This window comes from Phyllostomus discolor, chromosome 1, assembly GCF_004126475.2.
Source record: "Phyllostomus discolor isolate MPI-MPIP mPhyDis1 chromosome 1, mPhyDis1.pri.v3, whole genome shotgun sequence".
Classification (NCBI taxonomy): domain Eukaryota; kingdom Metazoa; phylum Chordata; class Mammalia; order Chiroptera; family Phyllostomidae; genus Phyllostomus; species Phyllostomus discolor.
Window position 1 is genome coordinate 91,455,856 of NC_040903.2, and position 22,969 is coordinate 91,478,824.

The following is a 22,969-nucleotide window of genomic DNA, read 5'->3' on the forward strand; positions in this document are numbered from 1 at the left end:
GTTACGTTACAGCATTCACTTAAAATAATTCAGCTCCATGCTGTTTGCTTCAATTAAGTCATATTTTATTTACTAATGATCTTACAAGTTGACAATGACCTTGACGTTTGTATTGTCAACACTTCTTGACATAAAGTATGATTTAGAGTTAAGAGTGCGTCAATTTATTTTTAATTTTCTTACTGTATGCTTCAAAGTCTTTTAAATTAAATTTTAGATTGAATATTTACCTGAATAGTCTGAAGTTAATGAGTTAAGTACTTGTTGATTCTAATGGTTTAAATAGAACAAATCTTAGCATATACACAGGTGCCTTGCTAGTGTCTTGAATGGCTAGTGTATTGTGTGTGTATGCATAATCTTTCCTTCTACTGGATTACCTTAAAAATTGTTAACAGTTGAACCACAAAATCACAATAATGTGATTTAACCTGAAGAAAGCTTTTTGGGCATAATTTTGTCATGAAGAAACCTTAATATATATTTTTAGCCTATAAAATATGATGTAAAAGATGATTTATCAAAATGTTCTATTTTAAAATAAGTTTTTTAAATCAATAGGCTATAGTGAATCAGTATATTAGATATGCTTCTCCCTGAAATATATAAAATATCTATTATACATAACATGTCTATATTATGAGAGAACAAAGTTCTACATTTGTGTACTTCACTAGTGATTATGCCTAAAGTCTATGCAATTATGAAATTCTGCTTCATTTCTAAGTAAAAATAATATACAATATAAATGTGTAATTTTGGTTGTTCTGCTGTTAAAACTGTATATGTACTTTAAAATCCATGGCTGTGTTAGGTAATTCCATTTGAAAGATGGGCTAGAACATTTACTTTAACAAAAAATGTATTGTGCGGCTTGACATTTTTTCTGAAGCTCTATAGGGTGCAGCAGTTTTGGGGTTACCACTGTCCCAACAGAACACGCTGCTTTTCAGCTGCTCTAGTGGATGCTGTGGTTTCTTTGAGTACTTCCCTACTGTCATCTGCTGCTCTGCTGGACATGTCAGGCTGTGGCATTTTTCCTTTGCTGCTCTGCTAGGTGTTACAGCTGTTGTCTCTGCACTCCAGACCCAAAGACTTTGGATGATCTGACTGCCTTTTTTATACTCTGTGTGTTGTAGAGATTAGTGGGATAGCTCCTTTGATTTTTATTCATAGCTATGATTTTTCTAAGACTGACAGGGGTCTAGGCTGGGAATCATGTTATCAGCTAGAAAACCTACTTATAAGAGTAATAGTAATGCACCCTGGCTGGCGTAGCTCAGTGGATTGAGCGCGGGCTGGGAACCAAAGTGTCCCAGGTTCGATTCTCAGCCAGGGTACATTTCTGGGTTGCAGGCCATAACCCCCAGCAACCGCACATTGATGTTTCTCTCTCCCTCTCTCTCTCTCTCTCTCTCTCTCTCCCCCCTCCCCCTCCCTTCCCTCCCTAAAAATAAATAAATAAAATCTTTAAAAAAAAGAGTAATAGTAATGCCACTACTATTAATAGTGCTACTAAAACATTACTAATAGTGCTTTTAAATTTTTTTTTATTTTGTATTAAATACTTTTGAATTTTATCGTTGTTCAAGTACAGTTTTCTGCCTTTTCCCCCCACCCCTCGCCACCACCCCAGCCATCCCTACCTCCCTCTCCTTTTTCTACTCTCCCTTGTTTTTGTCCATGTGTCCTTTAGAGTTGTTCCTGTAATCCCTTCACCCCTTTCCCCCCGTTATTCCCTTCCCCTTCCCTCTGGTTACTGTCAGTTTGTTTTTAATTTCAATGTCTTTGGTTATATTTTGCTTGCTTGTTTGTTTTGTTGATTAGGTTCCTGTTAATGGTGAGATCATGTGGTATTTGTCATCCACTGCCTGGTTTGTTTCACTTAGCATAATGCTCTCCAGTTCCATCCATGGTACTACAAAGGGCAGGAGCTCCTTCTTTCTTTCTGCTGCATAGAATTCCATTGTGTAAAATGGAATTTATACCATAGTTTTTTGATACAATGTTCAGAGCAGCATGATTTACAATAGCCAAGTGCTGGAAGCAACCTAAGTGCCCATCAGGAAATGAGTGGATCAAAACACTAATAGTGCTTTATAGTGTGGTAGCTCCATGGTGTGTTAAAGCTAAACATTTGAAGTGAAGAGGAGAAAATACTCTCCTGCTCTTTGTGTTACAGTTCGTTGGAAGGGATTTGTATATCAATAATCTAAGCACTTTGAGACCACTTATAATGCTGGAAAAATTCCTAATGGAAATAAGGATTAATTCTTTTTATTTATGTAACAAGTTTCCCCAGGCTTCATTAGATTGTGGTATAAAGAGAGTCAGTTACATTCATAATTCAAATATATGTATGTTGTTTCCTCCTATTGATGTAGGGGACCTCTCGCCTTCTGCAAAGTTCTACTTTCCGGGTGTTTCTAGCAGCCCTCAGAGGCTGTCTCAACCTTGCCCCTGAGCAAGTCTGTTTCCACTGAGACAGCTACTGCTCCACCAGACCCATCAGTCTCTTGCCAGATGGTGCTCTCTGCTGGGTGTTTCCACCAAAGTATTTGATCACAACTAAAGCTGTGTGCTGAGCTGGGGGAAGTCGGAGGGATAATGCTCTTCTTTTTTTGTGTTATTCTTTATTAGAATGGTCCATATGCAGCACTGATGTTTACCAGAGTTTTTATGAGACTGGTCTTTTACATTTTTATCATAGCCTCTTTGCACTCTAAAGGACACTGGCATAAACCCAGTGGGGACTGTCTGTTAGGAGGGAAATTTATTCAACAGAAACACTCAGTAATTTGCACTGCCACTCTTGACACTTAAGAATTTCTTCCTGGGTGAGGGTCAGCATGACTAACTCCTTTCCATATAATTAGTTTCACATTCACCTTGAGGCTGGTTTGCTCTTATTTGTTCACTGGACATTCCTAGACATCTGAATCTTACTTGGATATAGCTGGTTACTCCCTGTTTCTCTCAGCTCAAACATCCACCACCACCCTAAGCAAGGAACAAGCAAGAGGATTTATTAAAATCAAATCAGGAGCACCCTTTAGAAAAACTAGAATTCCATTTCCCTATGAGATTGCATCTATGGAAAAAGAATAAAAAAAGTCCCATTTCACTTTGTGCAAATCACAGTTCTGTCAGACATTGTGTTGGCCCCTGTTTAACTCTTAAAGATCAGGAGGATGTTGAAGGGAGAGTTTAATTTTTTTGTGTTTTTATATTATAATATCTGAAGGTTGGTTGTTAGTGGTACGTTCTATGAAGTAAAAGGTGTTTTCACATAGTGGGGAATTTTTAGTGCTGTTTTAGCTTTAGTTTGGATTTTGTTGTGGCAGCTCCAAGCTTTCTGGAAAGGTGCTTTCCTAACCAGAAAATTTGTCTTTGTTAGGGGCTAATGGCAGTACTTCCAATTTATTTTCAACTGTGCATGCCAGGAATAGAGTGCATGCTAATATTGTCTTTCATGACTTCATGTAATGGCACTGGTGCAGATCTCCAATGGTATGGTAGCTCTGAGAATTGTGCCCTACCCAAAAGCCCATCCTTATTTCCAGTTTTTGTCTTTCTGGGGACATTAACAGGGTTCAGCTGAGTTTCTTTCCATATGCAGTGAGGTTTTTTTCTGGTCTAGTTTGTATATCTTCTAGAAATTCCTCAAAATTTGAAATGCAAATGATACCTTCTAATTATGTGTCTATTTTATATACTTATTTTGAAGTTTTGGTGGGAATGGGCCAGATATGGGTTTAAATAACCATTTAAAACTGGGATTATGTTTTTATCACAAATATTGCTATTTATTTTATAATTAATTATAATGGTCACAGAGATTGGGTCCACTCTTCTATAATAGTTAATAGTCACCTAGAACAACCGGCACACAGTTTTATGAAGTTAAACTATAAGTTTTTATTATGGGGATTTTATTCAGTATCTCATATATTGATTATTTGATAATTCAAGCTCATTTTAAAGTTATTTTTATAAATATGAATTAAAAATAAATTAAATAGACTGAAGTTTACTTTTTACCATCAGTTAAAAAATTGAGTTTTTAAATTGTTCTTAAATGATTGCTCAATTTAGAAGGTATTAGGACAGCAGAAGAGAATGCCTATAAGAGAAGCTACTGTTCTTGTATTACACTTTGTTATTTTATTAGTTTTTATAGAAACCATGTGCTTTAACTTCTCTAAAGTGAACTTTTTAATGAACGGGTCATGCTTAAGTGTAATATCTATTATAGTAGATGTAAAGGAAAGGTAATTATTGATTTCTTATGTCACAAACAATTTCTTTGTGGTTAAAAGATAGATCTTGATCTTAAGCATTAATAATAAAATGAAATGGGGATGGTGTTTGTTTTATTGTCATGTATTTGTCACTCTTTCAGAACTTTACATGAATATGTTATAGTTTTAAATACCAGGTCATTAGAAGTTATTTAATATCTGCTGATGATGTTTGAATTTTAATTTAATTTTTTGAAGTTAATATAATTTCTATTTAATTAAGGTCATTTTTAAATAGGCTTTCCCATTCCCTAAATCATATAGTTCTGCCTCCTCCTTCCTTTTTTAAATTTCAAGAAGCTCATTTTCTTTGTCATTAAGCTTTTTGTTGTTGAATGTACTGCTAAGGACAAAGCTGTTCTTGCTGGTTGAGGGCATGCATAAATGAGAAGCCCTTCTCCAGGAACACAAGCTGGCTTGGGTGTGGGGCGCGCACAGCAATAATGACTTTCCTTGTGATCATCATTTACCAATGAAACCTCCTTGGCTAAGATTATTCTTGCTTTAGCTTTAGACTTAAATAAAGTTAAAAATTATTTCATGACTTATTTAAACTGTATCTCATCTTCACTTTTTTTTCAATAGGGTTTTTCCAGTGCAACTTTAAAATACAAGGGAATACACTTTGGCAACGCTTTTAGAAGATTAGAGTTACCTGTCAAGTCGGGGCCTGGTCCTGGACAGTATGATATAGTCCAGTAAGTTAAAAAAATAGTATGCCTTTAATGTAGTTTTTGACATAAAGTATTTCTAATAATTTATGTTAGTCTATGCTATTATAAATGAAAAATCAGTATAAAAGTGCCAAGAAGCATTATATTTTGGAACAATCTATGTGAAAACTATTATTTTTTGTGAGCCAGATCCTGTGCTACCCTGCTTTACATGTGTCACCTCATTTAATCTTCACAAGTCTCTGTGTACTTTCACTTGTTATACCTATTTCATCAGTGAGACATGCAAAAGTCAAAAGGAATAAATAACAACATGTATCTAAGTGCTAAAGTATTCTGTCTTTAATTATATTGTAAAACAATCAAAAGATCAGAGAAAATGTTTAACAAGTTGACTCAGGATTCTTCCTTTTGACCCTGGCTCTGGGGTTTATTCTTCTGACTACATGATGGATTTAGAAGGTATTCTCAGTGTGGATAAGAGCCATAACAATAGGTTGAGGTAATATTTATGAAATTTAACTAGGAAATACATTTCTGGTAAAGTAACTGTCTTCATTTTCTCCTACTTTTCTAGTAGGAGAAGGGTCTAAGACAAGGGTCAATGGAAGACAAAACTGAATAACAAATACCATATTGTCCTCAGAATTTACCATTCATTTTCATCATTACTTTCTTTAACAGGGTTCATGTTATCTGCTTTATTCTTTTTCTATCATAGCATGAGTTTTCTCACAAGGAGTCCCATAGTGATTACCTATGCAATTAGTCTGGTAGACAGATTCAGATACATCTGTATACCAGTGGTGGATATAGCTCAGACTTTTGTTGGATACTCTGGCTGTTTATTCATTGAACAGACATTGTTTGAATTCTTGCTATGTGCTGGTACTAAATTTAGTAACAGAGAATAAAAAGAATAAAACATGGTCCTTGTTTTGGGGAATTTATACTCTATTGTCCTTTTCATTTTCCTAATAAGGAATATACACTTTGTATTTTTATTCTTTTAGTAGTTACACTAGAAACTTAACATGTGTATTTAGCCTAATGAGGTCTAAATTTACTATCTTTGTCATTCTTGCAAAGAAAACTAAGTCTATCAAATGCTTTAACTCTGCTCATTCCTATGACATATGCATTTATTATTCAGTATTCTAATCTTATCCTCATTTCCTTCCAATTTAGTTGCTTTGCTTCTCTGTGCATCTCTTTATCTGCCTGCCTCCTGACCACTTTTACTGAGGTTTAATTGACATAAAGCAAAATTAACCTTTTGTAAGGTATGTAGTTCTCTGACAATTGTTTTTCATCCATTCCACTACACTTCTAAGTATCAAGCATAACCAGGACTCTATCTGGTCATGTTGTTCTGATTTTACGTGGTAGTATTTTTTAAAAATTGTTTCATTGTGTTTTTCCATTACCATTTAGTCCTCTTAAGTCCCCCTCCTACCTACAATCACTACACTGTTGTCCATGTCCATGAGTCCTTTTTCCTTTTTGCTCAGTCCTTCCACCTCCTAACTCACCTCCTATAACCAGCCCCCCCCCCCCCCGCCACACACTAGCTGTCATCTGCTCTCCACCTATGAGTCTATTTCTATTTTGCTTGTTAGTAGAGTTTGTTCATTAGATTCCACATGTGAATAAAATCATGGGGTATCTGTCTTTCTCTGCCTGGCTTATTTCACTTAACATAATGTTCTCCAGGGCCATCCATACTCTTGCAAAGAATAAAACATTCTTCTTTTTTATAGCTGAGTAGTAATCCATTGTGTAAATGTCCCATAGTTGTTTTATAAACTCATCTACTGATGGACATTTGGGTAGTATTTTTATAACAGCCCTTTTTATTTCTCCAACCATGTCCCACTCCCATTTTTTAATGTTACTTTTTCTTTGATCTTTGTTTTTTCTCCTGCTTCTTCTCTTCTTCTGTTTGTGTTTTTACTTTTGCGGGAATGTGTCCAGACAGCTCCCATTCCAGACTACTGTTATTACCATTTCCATAATTGTCTTTTGGTTTTGATACCTTCACTGTATCTTTTATATGAGGTTGTCTTGGTTTCTTTTGGCAGCTGAAATTTTCCACCCTTTTTTTGTCTTTTGTTTTATTGGGTCAAGTCAGAATTATTCTGGGAGATTTGATACAGTGTAAAGTAGAGAGGCTTGGCCACTGTAAATGGAAAGATGAGCTCACAGGTCTCTGTTTAGGAAAGACAGACCAAAATAATACGTGACTCTTCTGATGCCTCAGATATAAATTTGTTATCTATAAAACTATTTAAAGTTTTGAAAACAAGTTCACTTATTGAATTTTGTATAAAAATGAATGAAGTCAGCATTTAACAGTGAAATGATATGTTAAATGCATATTTAAATTATAGTAATAATTTAAGAAAATTAGTTATGTAACTTAAGCATTTGTTTTCTGCTTTTCTATTATCTGCTTTTTAATCTGCTTATGTTCTGGTTAGTTCACTTGAAGTGTTTCCTATGAGATTTAAAAAAATTCTGTTTAATAAATAGAATAAAATAGTAGTATAGTCAGTATAGCTATAATACTTGTAATAATAATAGCTAATAGTTATTATGTACTTATTATGGGTATGTAATACATTAAGCACTTTTATGTATTATCCACTTTAATCATTACAACCTTAAAAATTGGTTATTACTATTTCCAATTGGGTGGTGAATCTCATCTGACCACTTAGAGAAATTAGGTGAATTGTTTAAGGTCACACAGCTGTAGATAGCAATGCTGGGATTCACATCAGGCTGTCTAACTTCAAAACTTGGCTTTTAATCACTGTTTACTTGGTTTCTTATTCTTTCTTGAGGTTGTATAAATTTCAATGATAATAAGCTTCTCCTTCATTTTCAAAAATCTTTATGCTCCTTTCTGGATTGTTTTATAATATATATAGCATAGGATTATTTTTCCTATTATTTTAGTAATTGAAATACTAAGGAATTTGAAATTTTAAAGACTTTTAAAATCATAAATAGAATACACAGGAAACTTTTTTTAGTAGCTTATTATTTAAACTCATTACATAAATTCCACATCCTATTTTCTTTTGGGTGTCATTATTATAGTAGATTTATTATAATGCTGTGAGTTGGAAAATGCAGAACTACTCACCAAAATAAATAAATACATTTTACAATAGAATACATTTATTCTAATTGTATATTAGAATAAATGCATTTTATATTTTAGAATATATTGGCCTAACACATTCAGATAATATTATTATTGCTTAGTTTTTAAGCAGAAAGTGTTGTTATAAAAATATTCTATTAGCTTATATAAATATTTATATATTTGGAATTGAGAACTCCTCAATGTTTTTCTTGATTTTTTTGAAGGAAAAAGACACCACATTATGAAAATGTTAATATCAAGAAAGATCAACAGAAAAAATTACGCTCACATCTCCCACGATTTTATGGAATAAAGAAATTGCAGGAGGAAAAAGAGGTAAGTTGAAAAGTAGCTATTTCATCTACTTTCTAGGTTTTAACATCATTGAATCTTATTCTGACAAGATTACAGTACTCGGATCAAGTGGAGCTGGTTGTCATTCAATGAATATTGTGAAATAATCTTTTTTTTAAAGATTTTATTTATTTATTTTTAGAGAGGGAAGGGAAGGAGAAAGAGAGAGAGAGAGAGAGATATCAATGTGCGGTTACTGGGGGTCACAGCTTGCAACCCAGGCATGTACCCTGACTGGGAATCCAACCTGTGACACTTTGGTTCGAAGTCCACACTCCACCCACTGAGCTATGTCACCAGGTTAGGAATCTTAACCTAAACTCTCTATCAAGTCACCACGGTCTTGGCTTAAACGCCTCTTGTGATAAAGAGCTCAGCAACCCTATGATGTTTTTGTTTTAATAGTGGACAACTGTTTCTTACAATTTCCTTTTTACCTGTCCACTACCTACTTATTCTTTCTTTCCCTGTGACTTCTTTTCAATCTCCTTTTATCTGTTCTTGTAAGCATTAATGTTCTAAATACCTTTGACTATGCTCATTATTTAACATCATAATAACTTATTTTCCATTGAAGTTATCAAGGGATCTCTTTTAGTTTGTGAATCTGTTTTTTTTTAAGAGATTGTAAGAATCAAATGTACTTTATTTTTTAAAAGATTTTATTTATTTATTTTTAGAGAGGGAAGGGAAGGAGAAAGAGAGAGAGAGAGAAACATCAATGTGCGGTTGCTGGGGGTCATGGTCTGCAACCCAGGCGTGTACCCTGACTGGGAATCAAACCTGCGACACTTTGGTTCACAGCCCACACTCAATCCACTGAGCTATGCCAGCCAGGGGGTGAATCTGTTTTAAACAGCATATGGTACTAGAACTAAACTAAAATTCTTGGTGTAGTCTTATTTGTACATAGTAAGATTTTCATTTTTCTTATTCAGGATCATGTATATTTCTTGATATAAAACCTAAGTTTCCATTAAATATATATATATTTTTTGTAGCTATATTTCAGTTTACTCATTTGGAACTTGTAGGCAAATAAAACCCTGAGTTTTTCCCCTTTAGTAAATTATTATGCTTAAACTTAAAAACATGAAGATTATAGGATAGCATTTAAAAATGGATCCCTTTAAAGATACATGATTCTCAGTTGAAAAATCAGTAACTATTTTATCAAGAATTTTGTCTGCATTTGATTTCCTTGGTCCTCCTTTGAATATTAATCAGCAATGAAAAACACTGTTTATACAAATACTAGAACAATAACAACAGAATAATATAGTATATTTGTTTCATAGAATAACAATTACAATTCTCATACAGGTTATGAAGTGTTAATTTAGAATCGGGTGATATACTGGTCTGTAGTGTTTTTTAAAATTTTTATTTATTGATTTTGAGAGAGAGAGAAAGAGGAAGGAGGAGGGAGGTGGGAGAGAGACAGACAGACAGACAGAGACAGAGAGAGAGAGAGACAGAGAGAAACAATGATTTGTTGTTCTGCTTATTTATGCATTCATTGGTTGATTCTTGTATGTGCCCTGACCAGAAATTGAGCCCATGACCTTGGCATATTGGGACTATATTAGATCTAACTAACTGAGCTAGCTGGTCTGTAGTTTTCTTTACTTGCAATGTTGTTGTATGGTTTTGTAAGAATGGCGATTGTAACCCACCCCTTCATTCTATTTTTAAAATTTTATTTATTTTTTAGAGGGAGGGAAAGAGAAGCAGAGAGAGAGGGAGAGATAAACATCAATGTGGAAAGAAACATCAATCAGCTGTCTCTCATACATGCCCAAAACAGGTGCCAAACCCACAACCTAGGAATGTGTCCTGACTGGGAATTGAACAGGTGACCTCTTGCTTTGTGGGACAATGCCCAACCAACTGAGCCACACCAGTCAAGGCCATTCCAGCATTCTTTGAACATTGTTTATGTGAATGCTGACTCTTACTAATAAGTAGTTTGTAAATAAAGAGCACATTTATATAAGAATTCTAGGAACTAACTTTAAAAGATAAAGAGTCTGACCTACAGGCATTACCAGCTCTGAGACGTTTGCTGACCTCCAAATATAAAACTAAGATGTAAAGCCAGGATGATGAAAATCATGATGATACACACCAAAGCATCATTTGACCAATTTCAGGATCTTTATCAGAATGGACTCTGCTGGTCTACACATAGAGAACTTTTCAACCGCATCCCCTTGATCTCTTTGTGTTGCTTTCCCTCTCCCTCCTTGTAAAAACCTCTGCCTGCACTGAGATGTTAAGATGGCTTCGGAACATGAGCCTCCCATCTTCTCACATTGCTGGTATCTGAATAAATCACTTTTCTTTTCATCAGCACCTGACTCATGAGTTTGGCTTCCATTGTGGCAGGCAGCTGGACCTGCGATCAGTTATAGTTTTGGTGCCGGATAATGCTGGTCTCATAGAGTGTGTTAGGAAGTATTCCCTCTGCTTTTATCCTCTAAGAGAGATTATAAATTTCTTTCTTAAATGTTTGGTAGATTTCAGAAGTGGACCCATCTGGCCCTGGTTTTGGAAATGTATTAACTACTGATTTAATTTCTTTAATAGATATAGATGTATTCAGATCATCTGTTTCTTTTTGTGTGAGATCATGTTTCTTTACAGATTGAATTTTTCATGGAATTTGTCCATTTAATCTAAGTTTTCAAATATATGGGCATAGTATTGTTCACAATATTCATTGATTATCATTTTAATGTCTATGAGACCTGTAGTGATGCCCTCTCCTTCATGTGGTTTTAGTAATTGGTGTCTTCTTTTTATTTTTTTCTTAGCTTACTTGGCTAGAGAGTTAGAGATTTTTATTGATTTTTTCAAAGAACTAGATTTTGGCTTCATTGATTATCTCTACTCATTTCTTGTTTATAATTTTATTGATTTCTACTCTAGTTTTTATTTGTTTCTTTTGCTATTTTTAAAATTTTACTGAGGTGGAAACTTAGATTTTCATATGTATACTTTCACTGCTAAATGATTTCAATTATATCTACTTGATGAATGTTATTACTGAATTTAGCTATGTCCTTACATCTGCTGGTTTGTCCATTTCTGAGAGGAGTTTGAAGTTTCCAACTGTGATAATGGATTCATCTATTTCTTCTTGCAATTCTATCAGTTTTGTCTCATATAGCTGCCCTGTTGTTAGGTGCATACACATTAAGAATTTTTATGTCTTTTTGGAAATTTGACCTCTTTTATCCCTCTACCTTTTTGATGTCTGCTCTGGTCTGAATTAGTGTAGCTATTCTTGTTTTCTTTTGATTAGTGTTAGCCTGGTATGTTTTTTCCCCATCCATTTACTTTTAATCTATATGTGTCTGTATTTAAAGTGGGATTCTTTGTCTTGATTTAAATAAAAGTTTTTTGAGCCAAACTGATGCTAGGGAGCAAGATCTCAAATGCTTCTAAGAATAACAGTTTTGCAGCTTCTTTTATGCATTAGAAATTGAGGAGGGATGTAAAGAAGATCACCTTAAGATGGGAGAAAGCAAGATAGGATTGGATTGCAGGATAGTTAAGGTTATTTGTTGTCTTGGTGGTTACATCTTAGAAGGATGAGTCTGAAAAGATGGAAGAAGGAGGGGTCTGAAAGAGAGATTTCAAAGATGTGGAATGCTAGATGTACAGAAACAATAAGACAAGGCTTGTTTAAGGCAAAGGTAAGCCTTTTACTAAAAAGTTATGTGCCTGAGGCATGACAATTCACCATGACCTGCTCAGTTAAGAATTTAAGATCAGATCACCATCTGAGGTGACTTTCCATAGAACACCTTTTTTTTTTTTTTTGTCCATAGTTTCTCTTTTTGGACAGTCCAAAGGATGCATTGATGACCAATGTTTTGGTTAAATAGTGTGGTGTCATAGCAGTAGTTAAGGCTGATTAATAGGAAGTCTCAGTGTCCATGTCATCTTGTTGACCACTGGGGATGGGGCAATACCGTAAACATGAAATACGAGTTGTGGCCAAATTTTCCCCAACAGAGAAGGGAAGGTTAAATGGAAAGCAGTCAAATCTTATGGGTAAACATGAAATATGAGTTGTGGCCAAATTTTCCCCAACAGAGAAGGGAAGGTTAAATGGAAAGCAGTCAAATCTTATGGCTTTCATTGACCAAAAAAAAAAAAAAAAAAAAAAAAGCAAGAACGAAGAATAAAAAACCAAAAACAACGACTAAAAAAACCACTCTGGACCATTTCTGTGCTGTGAACTATTATGATCTAAGTTCTGCCTTCTGTCTCATGTTTTTGTATTTGGCATATTATTGTCTATATGCCCTATGCTTTACTTTATATCCCTGTGATTATTTTGTAACTATCAATTTCTACTTCTTAATTCCTTTACCTCTTTCACCCAGTCCACCAATTCCCCATCCTCTGTGGCAAGCACCAGTCTACTCTCTGTGTCTATGGGTCCATTTCAATTTTATTTGCTCATTTATTTTACTCTTTAGATTCCACATATAAGTGAGATCGCATTGTATTTTCTTTTTCTGACCGGCCACACAAAATGACAATAATATGAACTAGTTTGGGTATACTCTCAATGTGTGCTTATAGGTAGCTGAGGTGGAGATTTAGTGGTGATAAAAACATTATAAATTTTTTTGAGTTCTATTTAGGAAGCACTCACAATCATTGCTACTCTACTGTTCTTGCCTTGTGCTGGACTTGGATGAAGGTTGGATGAACCCTGTGGTTTGCCACTTTCCTAGCTGCCACCTGGGAAATGAGGCATAGGTTTTTTTTCTGAGTCACAAACCTGTCTGTTATAAATCACTCCTTCCCACCACCAAATTTAGTACTCAGCCTTAGCATGAGGAAGTGCAGGTCTCAGGGCCCATTCTCAGGCACACATTTCTAAGATCTTGTGTTTTTTTTTTTACTCCCTTACCCATGAGAGCTTTCTCTAGGCAAGGAGAGAAAATGCATGGGACAAAATGGCTTCTGAGGGTCCTAACTTCTCTTGTCAATGCTTGATCCTGGATGTTAGATAATGTCAGGATATTGCCTCTATTCTGTGCATCCTTTTGCCTGAGCTGCCCAAATGCAAGTGAATAGAGATTGAAAATAGGGGAGATACATGTGAATGCTGCAGGATTTTCAATAGTTGTTATGAACAAAAAAAGTTACTAGTAAATAGACTGAAGAAATATTTTAATCTTGGGGCCCCAGGAATGGAAAAAAGAGCAAGGAGAAGTAACCAACTATAAAGGTTATGGAGAAACAACATTTTGGAGTACCTCTCCCAACATTAACAGCAGCTAATGGAAGTATGACTTGGGAAAGTTGATGAATTTGGTGTGGGATGGGCTGAGTAGCTTTACTTCAGTTATTGGCCTTTTAAATTCAGCTAATGCATGGACTTCTAAAATAGATGGTACATAAAAATTAGTTATAGGTAATAATTCCTTGAAACTATTTTAGAATATTCTTTATTTATATGGAGTCCATTGTTCTTTCTGTTGCTACCCTGGATCTCACTCAGATTTCTGGCTTGTATTGACCCTTGCATACTTCTCTTTTTGGCTTACTGTACTTTGATTTCCTCTATGGTTTTCAGATTTTTACAGAGTTCTTTCTCTGAATGCTCTAGCTCTGGCTAATTCAAGGCATTCTCTTCCCTTTATCTCCCTATAAAGGGAAAATTGTCACACATCTGGGAAGAGGGAATATGTTTTCAGATTGTTTTTCAACATTTTTTCATGTTATTTAGTTTTTAAATTTACAAGTTTGCCTTTAAAAATCAGGTTTATTGAGATATAATTCACATGTCATGCAATTCATCATTTCAAATTTACAATTTAATGCTTCAGTGTACTCAGAGAGTTATGCAACCATCACCATGATCCATTTAGACTATTGAACTGACCCTGATTAGCAGTCTTTCCCATTTGCCCCCAATCATCCCAGCTCTAGGCAATCACTAATCTACTTTCTGTCTCTGTAGATTTGCCTGTCTGCACATTTCATAAATGGAACCACACAACATATGTGGTTCCTTCTGTGATTGGATTCTTTTCCTTGGCACAATGTTTTTTATGTCATCGCATATATCAATACTTTATTTCTTTTTATGGATGGATAATATTTTGTTGAATGTATATACTACATTTTGTATATTAATTTACTAGTTGATGGACATTTAGCTTGTTTATACTTTTTGGCTAAGAATAAAAAATAATTAGTATAACAATATGCTAAATAAAAGCATAAGAATAATGAGCATCAGAATAATGTTGTCATGAACATTAGTATATAAGTCTTTTTGTGGACAAATGTTTTCATTTCTCTTGGGTATATACCTGGGATTGAAATTGCTGGATAATATTACAACTCTATGTCTAACTTTTAGTGGGACTGTTTTACAAGGCAGGAGCACTATATATTGCAACCACCAAAGTCTAAATGTTCCAGTTTTTCTACATCTTTGCAACACTTCCTGTTTTTTGTATCTTTGATAGCCATCCTTGTGTGTATGAGGTAGAATCTCATTTTGGTTTGCATGGACCCTTTCATACTTCTCTTTTTGGCCTACTGTACTTTGGCTTTCCTCTAAGCCAAATGCATTTGCGAAGACTAATGATGTTGAATATCTTTTTATGCCCTTACTGGCCATTTATATATCTTCTTTTAAAAAGTTTTTTTCTCCATGTAAAACATTGCTTAAGTTTAATGTTTATTTTCCCAAGACAGCCTAGCCTGCACTCTACTTGGATAAATTTTATAAGCTAGCTTTCTGCTGCTTCTAGTTTTAAACTTTAACCATGTTTCTGATGACAAGGAAGGCTGCAAAAATACTCCAGCTCAACACAGACTTATGATCACAAAATAATTTTTATACATTCTACAGTATTTCAGATTTACCAGCTGATTTTTAAACACAATGTATAGATAGATGCTAATGGTGGTTAATCTGATGTGTTTCTTGTAGCAGACCACTGTTTGTGTAACACTTGTGCTCAAAGGGGAAGGCACAGGATTTCCTACAATGAGTCACCTTATAAAGAGTTCTTTTTGTGCAATTAATTCATGTCACATTTAATTTAGTCTGCATAGCCTCAAAACAGGTATTATTCCAATTTATAAAAAAATATTTTATTGTTTGCCCTGGCTGGCATAGATCAGTGGATTGAGCGTGGGCTGCAAACCAAAGCATCACAGGTTCGATTCCCAGTCAGGGCACATGCCTGGGTTGCAGGCCATGGCCCCCAGCAACCGCACATTGATGTTTCTCTCTCTCTCTCTCTCTCTTTCTCCCACCCTTCCCCCTCTAAAAATAAATAAATAAAATAAAAAAAAATTTATTGTTCCATTACAGTTGTCCCCTTTTCCCCGCCACCCATTGCTCTCCCCTACCCCTCCCACCCCCCTCTCCCACATTCAATCCTCCACTGGCATTGTCCTTTTCCATGAGTCCTTCATAGACATGTTCCTTGACTTGATGCTTCTCCTTCTTTTCCCCGTTATCACCTCCCCCAACCTCTCTGGTCATTGTCAATTTGTTCTTTATTTCCATGTCTCTGGTTCTATTTTGCTTGCTTGTTTGTTTATTGATTAGGTTCTACTTATAGGTGAGATCATATGGTATTTCTCTTTTACCTCCTGGCTTATTTCACTTAGTATAATATATCTTCTTTAGAGAAATTTCTAGTCAGATCATTTACCTATTTTAAAATTGAATTATTCATATTGTTATTATTGACTTGTAAGAGCTCTGTAAGTTTGATTTTCTTTTGTCTGAACTTATGGCTAATTTGAATAACATTTGTTGTATATGGGATTATTCTAAGAATATATTTAACTTATGTCCTCAATTAAACCATTGTTCTTATAGGACAAGAATCTTTCATTCTGCTGCTTTTTGGTATCTATAGTTAGAGGAGTAAGATACATAATGATTACTAATGCTTTTCTAATGAGTTGATTACAGATCAGAAAAATGATCAGTTTAATTTTAAAATTTGAACTTAGAGAAAGAATTTTTAGGTTTTCTCTTTCCTCCCATTTATCCTATGCTTTAAAAAATAAGTTTTAAAGCAGTAAAATAATTAAACAAGTATACTCTAGGTCTCTGAATTTAAGCATTTTCTGATGGTATAAAATATAATATATAATAATATGAATACAATATATTCATGAATGGTTGTGGGTTTTAAAATTTATTATTCCTTGAGTTCTATTTAATTCTGTGGTATATATAATGTTGTTTCAATACATCTTTTGAATATATTATGGCTCATACTCTACTGTGAACTTATGTTAAAAAATACAAAGACAACTTTTATTCAACTTGTATATTTTTCACAGGAATATATATTGCCTTTGTCCATAAAAATTTTAAAAATATATCCCTTAGCATCAAATACGTCTTTAATTTATAATAACATTTAACAATTTTTTCTGTTGAAGTTCTTTGATATAGTAATGCAGAATTTATGAAGTTGCCATATTAGCTTTTTATATGTTAAAACAGTAAAATTTCACTAGGTGGCGCCAATACTTTGGATCTTTATTGACATAACACCTTACTTATTTTATTCATTTCCCACTCATTAAAACACATGTTTAAAAATTATGTGGCAAGATATGAAAAGTTGTCTTGTAGTTTTCCTGAGGAAACCTAAGTTGGAAAATTTAATTCTTTGTAAGTTCTGCCAAAATGATGTAATTTTGAACTATATATTTAAAAATATTATTTAATTCTGGTTGCAAACAAAATTATAGAGCTGTCAGTTTTCTATTTACATATATAGAAATTTTATCAAAATTGTTAAAATTTGAAAAGTTATGCTTTAAAAAAGTAATTTATAAACTAGATTTCTTTCCTCAATTAGTAGATTACCTAAATATAATTTACTAAACTTAAATAGATCTCAAGTAGAAAGGCATGGTTTCATATAAGCAAAAATATGTTAAAAAGATGAATGGCAAAGATGTAAGGGGAAGAAATAATACATAGCCTTTTGTGACTATTTTTTGAAGCTTGCCATTAGATTATCATTAATGGCTTTATCTTATGGCTGGATTATTCCATTATTTCTGAGGCAAACATTTTACCATTTTACTTTTCATTGCCACTCTTTAGTATATATTCAACTGCCTAATTGGTTGCCATTATACAGGCACTTGCACCTTATTGCAGTTAGTAATGTGTAATGGTGGCCTTGAAAGTGCTTGTGTTGTAGGATAAGCAAAGATTTAGAAAGATTTGCACAAATTGAGAGTGTTTTTCTCCTTCAAATACAAATTATTTGTTTGCATTATGGTTACTGCATCAAAAGTCTGACTTCTTATTTTCTAAGAAAATTTCTCTAACTTTTAAATTATGGGTTTCAAAGAGGAGGGAAAAGATACCAAGAAGATGTGAAGAAAGCACTGTATCATTAAAAGATAAATGGACAAAATTATGTGTGAGAAGAGGAATAAGAAAGAGGTTGGGAATACTTATATATTGCTTAAATGGTGATTCAATATCCTTTGGAGGAAAATCTGGTATATTTAAGTCTAATTGTAGAATAGTTTATATTGTTATTAGTGAGTTTATACACTGAAGTCATACTCATTCTTGGTAAAATTGTAGGAACTATGTAATATAAATAAAGCATTCTTGCATTTATTCATGGTTTAGCGGTGAAGAGTTCAGACTTTGGAATCACATTGAAGTTTTCTGCTCCCATACTAACTGTGTGACCTTGGGCAAGTTATTTTGCCATGCTAAAGCTAAATATATTTTCTGCCAAATCTTGAAAGTAATATCTACAGAAAGATTATTGTGAGAATCCAGTGAGATGGAGATTTAGGGATTAGTGTTTGGGTTAAGTTACATAATTAGAAGGAGTGAGGATTGAGCTGGGAGATTGACAACATTTGTTTTAGAGTAAGCCCCACCCTAAAGCCTTTGTTTTATTTATATTTTGACATTCAACATTACTTTATATTAGTTTCAATACAAATCACAGTTTTCTTGGCTTTGTCTTAGAATTGGTATCATCCTGTTTACTCATGTATATTGCATGTATGTTGAGATCAGGGACTTTATTTTTGTCTATGTCTCCCATAGTGTGAAGGACAGTTTTACACACAGAACAAGTTGTTTCATAAATATCTGTTTAAATATTTTGGTTAAATTTATTATCTAAGCAACCCAAAACCATAACAAAGAGAAGACATTTTAATTGAGTTGCTTAAAAACATTTTACAAAGCCAGGTAAAGTGTTATATGTGAACATGTTCCGGTGTTTTCCATCCTGAAGAAACTGAACAGACGTCACTGCAGGCAAATAGGGTGGGGAATTGAGAATTTTAACATGATTCTTTTTCTGAGTCACCTAAACACAGAGAATATGAAATACATGGTTTTAACTGTTTGACTCTACCAGATTTTCACTGTGTGATGAAGGCATAAAGAATATAGTATAAGGAAGAATTTTGAAGATATTTGGCTCTTAGTCACTGACCATTAAAACAGGATATTAAGTCCATTAGCAATGGCTGCTTTATGAAATGATACAATTTAAATGCAGTAATAGTAAATAATTTCAATTATTATTTCCGAATCACTGTCTTTCACTTCTTTAAAGGACTCTATGTTAAGTACCACTTTTTTAACAGCATAAAGAGAAATGAATGATGTTAATATTGTAGAAAATTTTACTCTCCAAATCTGTTTATATGTGACTACTTAAACATAAGAGGTCTGTCTAGAAAAAGTCCAGCCATTATTAATATAATGAGAATGGTTTGTGTGACTGCAGTGTAACCTGGCAGCCAAAGAGAGTGGCCTGCAATGTGCATGCATAAACAATGACAACTTCATTGTACCTAGTCAGTGGGGGCAGTAGATACTGTTGAGTGAGCATGTGTACTGTGTGGCCATCAAATTCAAAATGACTGAGTGAGTAGAGCAATGAATCTGCATCCAATTTTGCATTAAGCTTGAACATTCCTCTGTGGAAACTATTTGGATGATTCAGAAGGCCGTGGCTATGGGTGATTGGCAACTTCATGATGATAATGCGCCTACTCATGCATCACACCTCATGCAGTATTTTGGCAAAAACATAGATTCACCCAGGTAACTCAGCCCCTCTACAGCCAAGATTTGGCACCCTGTGACTTCTGGCTTTTCCTAAAACTAAAATCACCTTTGAAAGGGAAGAAATTTCAGACCATTAATGAGATTCAGCAACATATGGTGGGGTAGCTGATAGCCATTGTGAGAGCTGCGTGAGGTCCTAAGGTGCCTATTTTGAAGGGAACTGAGGCATCATTGTCTCAAGCACAATGTTTCTTGTTATCTTGCATCTTTTTCAGTAGGTATCTATTTTTCATAGTACATGGCTGGATACTTTCTGGACAGATCTTGTACACACAAACTTTATGAATGAAACATGTAGAAAGTAGTATTTAATAAGATTCATTCTTATTCTTACAATTGACTTGGTCATTGGAATTTTACATCTCTAAACAAGTGATTTTAAAAAGCATTTCTTAAAATGGTAATTCAAATTATTTAAACTCTGATCTTGACTCCATCACTAACTAACCTGCAGTACAGGGAAGGAATGTAAACATTTTTGGTCTTGATTGTATTTATTTGAAATATGATAATAATGATAAAGGATGAACTTTAAGCAAAGAAGCAAGAAATATACCTTTGGTGCATAATTTCATCTGGGAGAAGTTCCTGAGAGCCACTGGGTGGGAGTGAATGTTAAGCTGGGTAGGTCTTCTCTTTTGCATGATCAGGCAATGTTATGACTCATACAACCATGGTCTGAGGGCTGCATGCAGCCCAGGATGGCTATGAATGAAGCCCAAGACAAAATAGTAAATTTACTTAAAACTTTTTTTCACTCAAAAACCCCCCCAAAGCAAAACAAATAACAGTTTTCTGATTTTCCACCTAAGATAAATCAGATCTGGGGCACTCCATCTGTGCAGAAGTCACAGGATGGCATAGGACTAAACTGAGAGTGAACCTGGCTTGAGTGCTTGTGATAAGGTCAGTGTGCCTTAACACAGAAAGTGAATTCAAATTAGAGGGCAGGAGGTAGAAATTGAAGAAATTCCCAGAGGCATTAGAGTGGAACATAGTTGCAGGTGTTCTATTTAGGCCTCTTTGGTGGGTGGGAAGTGTACTGTAAGGATAGCTGAACTGTCTTTACAACTTTCTCATAATCTTGTTTCTCCTATATGATAGTGCTCCTCAGTTCTGAATGCTCGACTATCATTCTGGTACCTACTTTTGGTACCTACTGTACTTAAACACTTACCATGGCCACTATTGAACAAAGCCATTTCCTCTGACCCTGGTTTTCAGATCTTGGACATAGCATAATTACTTAATAACTTATTTTTGCTTCCCTTCCTAAGCCTATAAGCCCAAATTTTGATTCCTACTCAGCCTCTGTTATTCTAATGTTATGTATTGGAGGAGCCTGCCTGCAGCATCCTAGCTATCCTCAAAATTGAAATGTTTTCAAGGATTAATAATACTGACTTCTGGACGGAGACTCTGGTTCTGTTGGAAAAGATGCGGGAACACAAGTCCAGTCCCATGGACACAAACAGTGCCCATAGACAAAATGTTTAAGCACATCTTTAGCTTTTAAAAAAAGCTGATGCTTTGTCAGCAAAATAGATCCTGTAAAATTGTATCAAAGACTATCCAGAACTTCTCATGTATTTCCAGTGCTTTATTCTTGGATTTGCAGAAATGATATTCCTCCTTCAGATTTTTGTTTTTCAAGAAAGATTGACAATATTTTTCACAAGATAACCCTGTTACCTTATACCTCTCCTTTCTCCTTGCATCATGCATATAGTTGTCAAAGGAAGGAAATTCAATGCACAGTAGCTGTCTCACACTAGAAAAAAGGTTGCATATTCTGGCTTTGAAAAAGTTGTAGTCCTGAGATCACTCCCAGAGGAAAGTTCAGCATCTATTCATATTCAAAACTCAAATAAAAGTATCACTAAGAGACATAAACTTTGATCAGTATGGTAGTTCTACTTTTTGGTTTTTAATTTAGAACACCCAGATCCATGCCAGCATCTTGTATCAAGCAGCCAGAATACCTGACCATCACAGAACACTATTCATTTCTGTATATTTTCTCATTGGACAATCTTGCAACCACTTGGGTCCTGCTCTCAGAGCCTAGGAGACCTGGTAGAAAGTAGCAGCCTTGGCAGTCATGGCCTAGAGAGCACTTAAAATGCAGATAAGGAAAGAAAGAAAAGTTCAAAGGTGGCTGATTAGAGTGTAGTTAGATTATAAGTAGGAAAGTGAGGAAACAGTTCAGAATCTAGGATGATCAATATTAGGTTGGTAACTCTAATAAAAGGTGATTTAGGCAAAGGGTCAGAACAGAGATCATGACTAGTATGAACATGTTGACACCTATTTTAAGGCACTGCTGGCTATATGTTTTAATGATAAGTATAGTGTCTTGAAGGCTAGATAATGTATCATTCCACTGAACATGCATTTTACCTCCTTTTTTCAAAAGCACAAACACATCTCATTTGGAATGGGCCTCCTTTGTTGTTAGTCTGCTATACATGCACAATAATCTGTATATACTCCTTTGCATAAAACCTGTGAACCATGATACATCCCACCCTATGAGGTGAGCAATTGGAAGATTTTTAACATCTCCTGGGTCTTTGGGGATTGCATAGTCAAAATTTACAGGATTCACTGTTTATCTTGAAATAATGTAGTTTATAACACTGTGAAATTTTTGTGCATCATTAGGAGATTGTCCTAGGAAAACAAAAGGTTTCAATTCTGTCCTGACATTGTAGAAGCTAAATGAAAGTTTGTACAACTCTTTTCCATCATTAATGGTTTTCTGCCAGCTCCAAGAAAGTATACTTTCCTAGAGTGTAAATCCATCAGGATGGACCTTCCTTCCTGGTGAACTCTTGACTTTGTGGGCACATTCCATTATTACACCCCATGAAGCTCATGTTTTACCCCCGTTCGAGAGGCGGGCAAAGGCTGGAGGTATAGGGGCTGTGGTGTCAGCTATCTGGAGGCATCTTGAAGTTACTACAGAGCAAGAGCCAGTCTGGGTAGGCCATTCAAAGTAGCTTTGGGCCAGAAAGAGACATTTGGCAAGACTGGATTGCTTGCAGATCTTTTCCTTTGTTTTGATTTTCCAAATGCCTTGGCATTCTGTTTTTGATACCATACCCTCTTTACGCTTTCCATACCTATGGCACTCTCAACCCTGCGAGTTAGGTCATGCATTGAACTTGTCATTAAGATTATAATTTTCACTAGAGACCCTGCAATCTCCTGGTCTGCGGTTTTTTGGAAAGATTAAGTGCTTGAATCACTAAAACATTATTAGATTAGTAAATGATATAGAAGCAAGTCGGAGTTGAATGAAGATTGCAGGTATTTGAAAAAACCCACAATCTTAATATTTTGC

The 22,969-nt window shown here is 34.7% G+C and overlaps 1 protein-coding gene across 1 annotated transcript in view; it reads left to right on the forward strand.

The window, feature by feature from the left end:
• STPG2 (sperm tail PG-rich repeat containing 2) overlaps positions 1–22,969 on the forward strand; it is a 175,675-nt gene that overhangs the window by 29,525 nt on the left and 123,181 nt on the right. Inside the window, 2 exon segments of the mRNA XM_028506247.2 lie at positions 4,887–4,999; positions 8,354–8,465. Coding sequence (XP_028362048.1) covers positions 4,887–4,999; positions 8,354–8,465 — 225 coding nt within the window.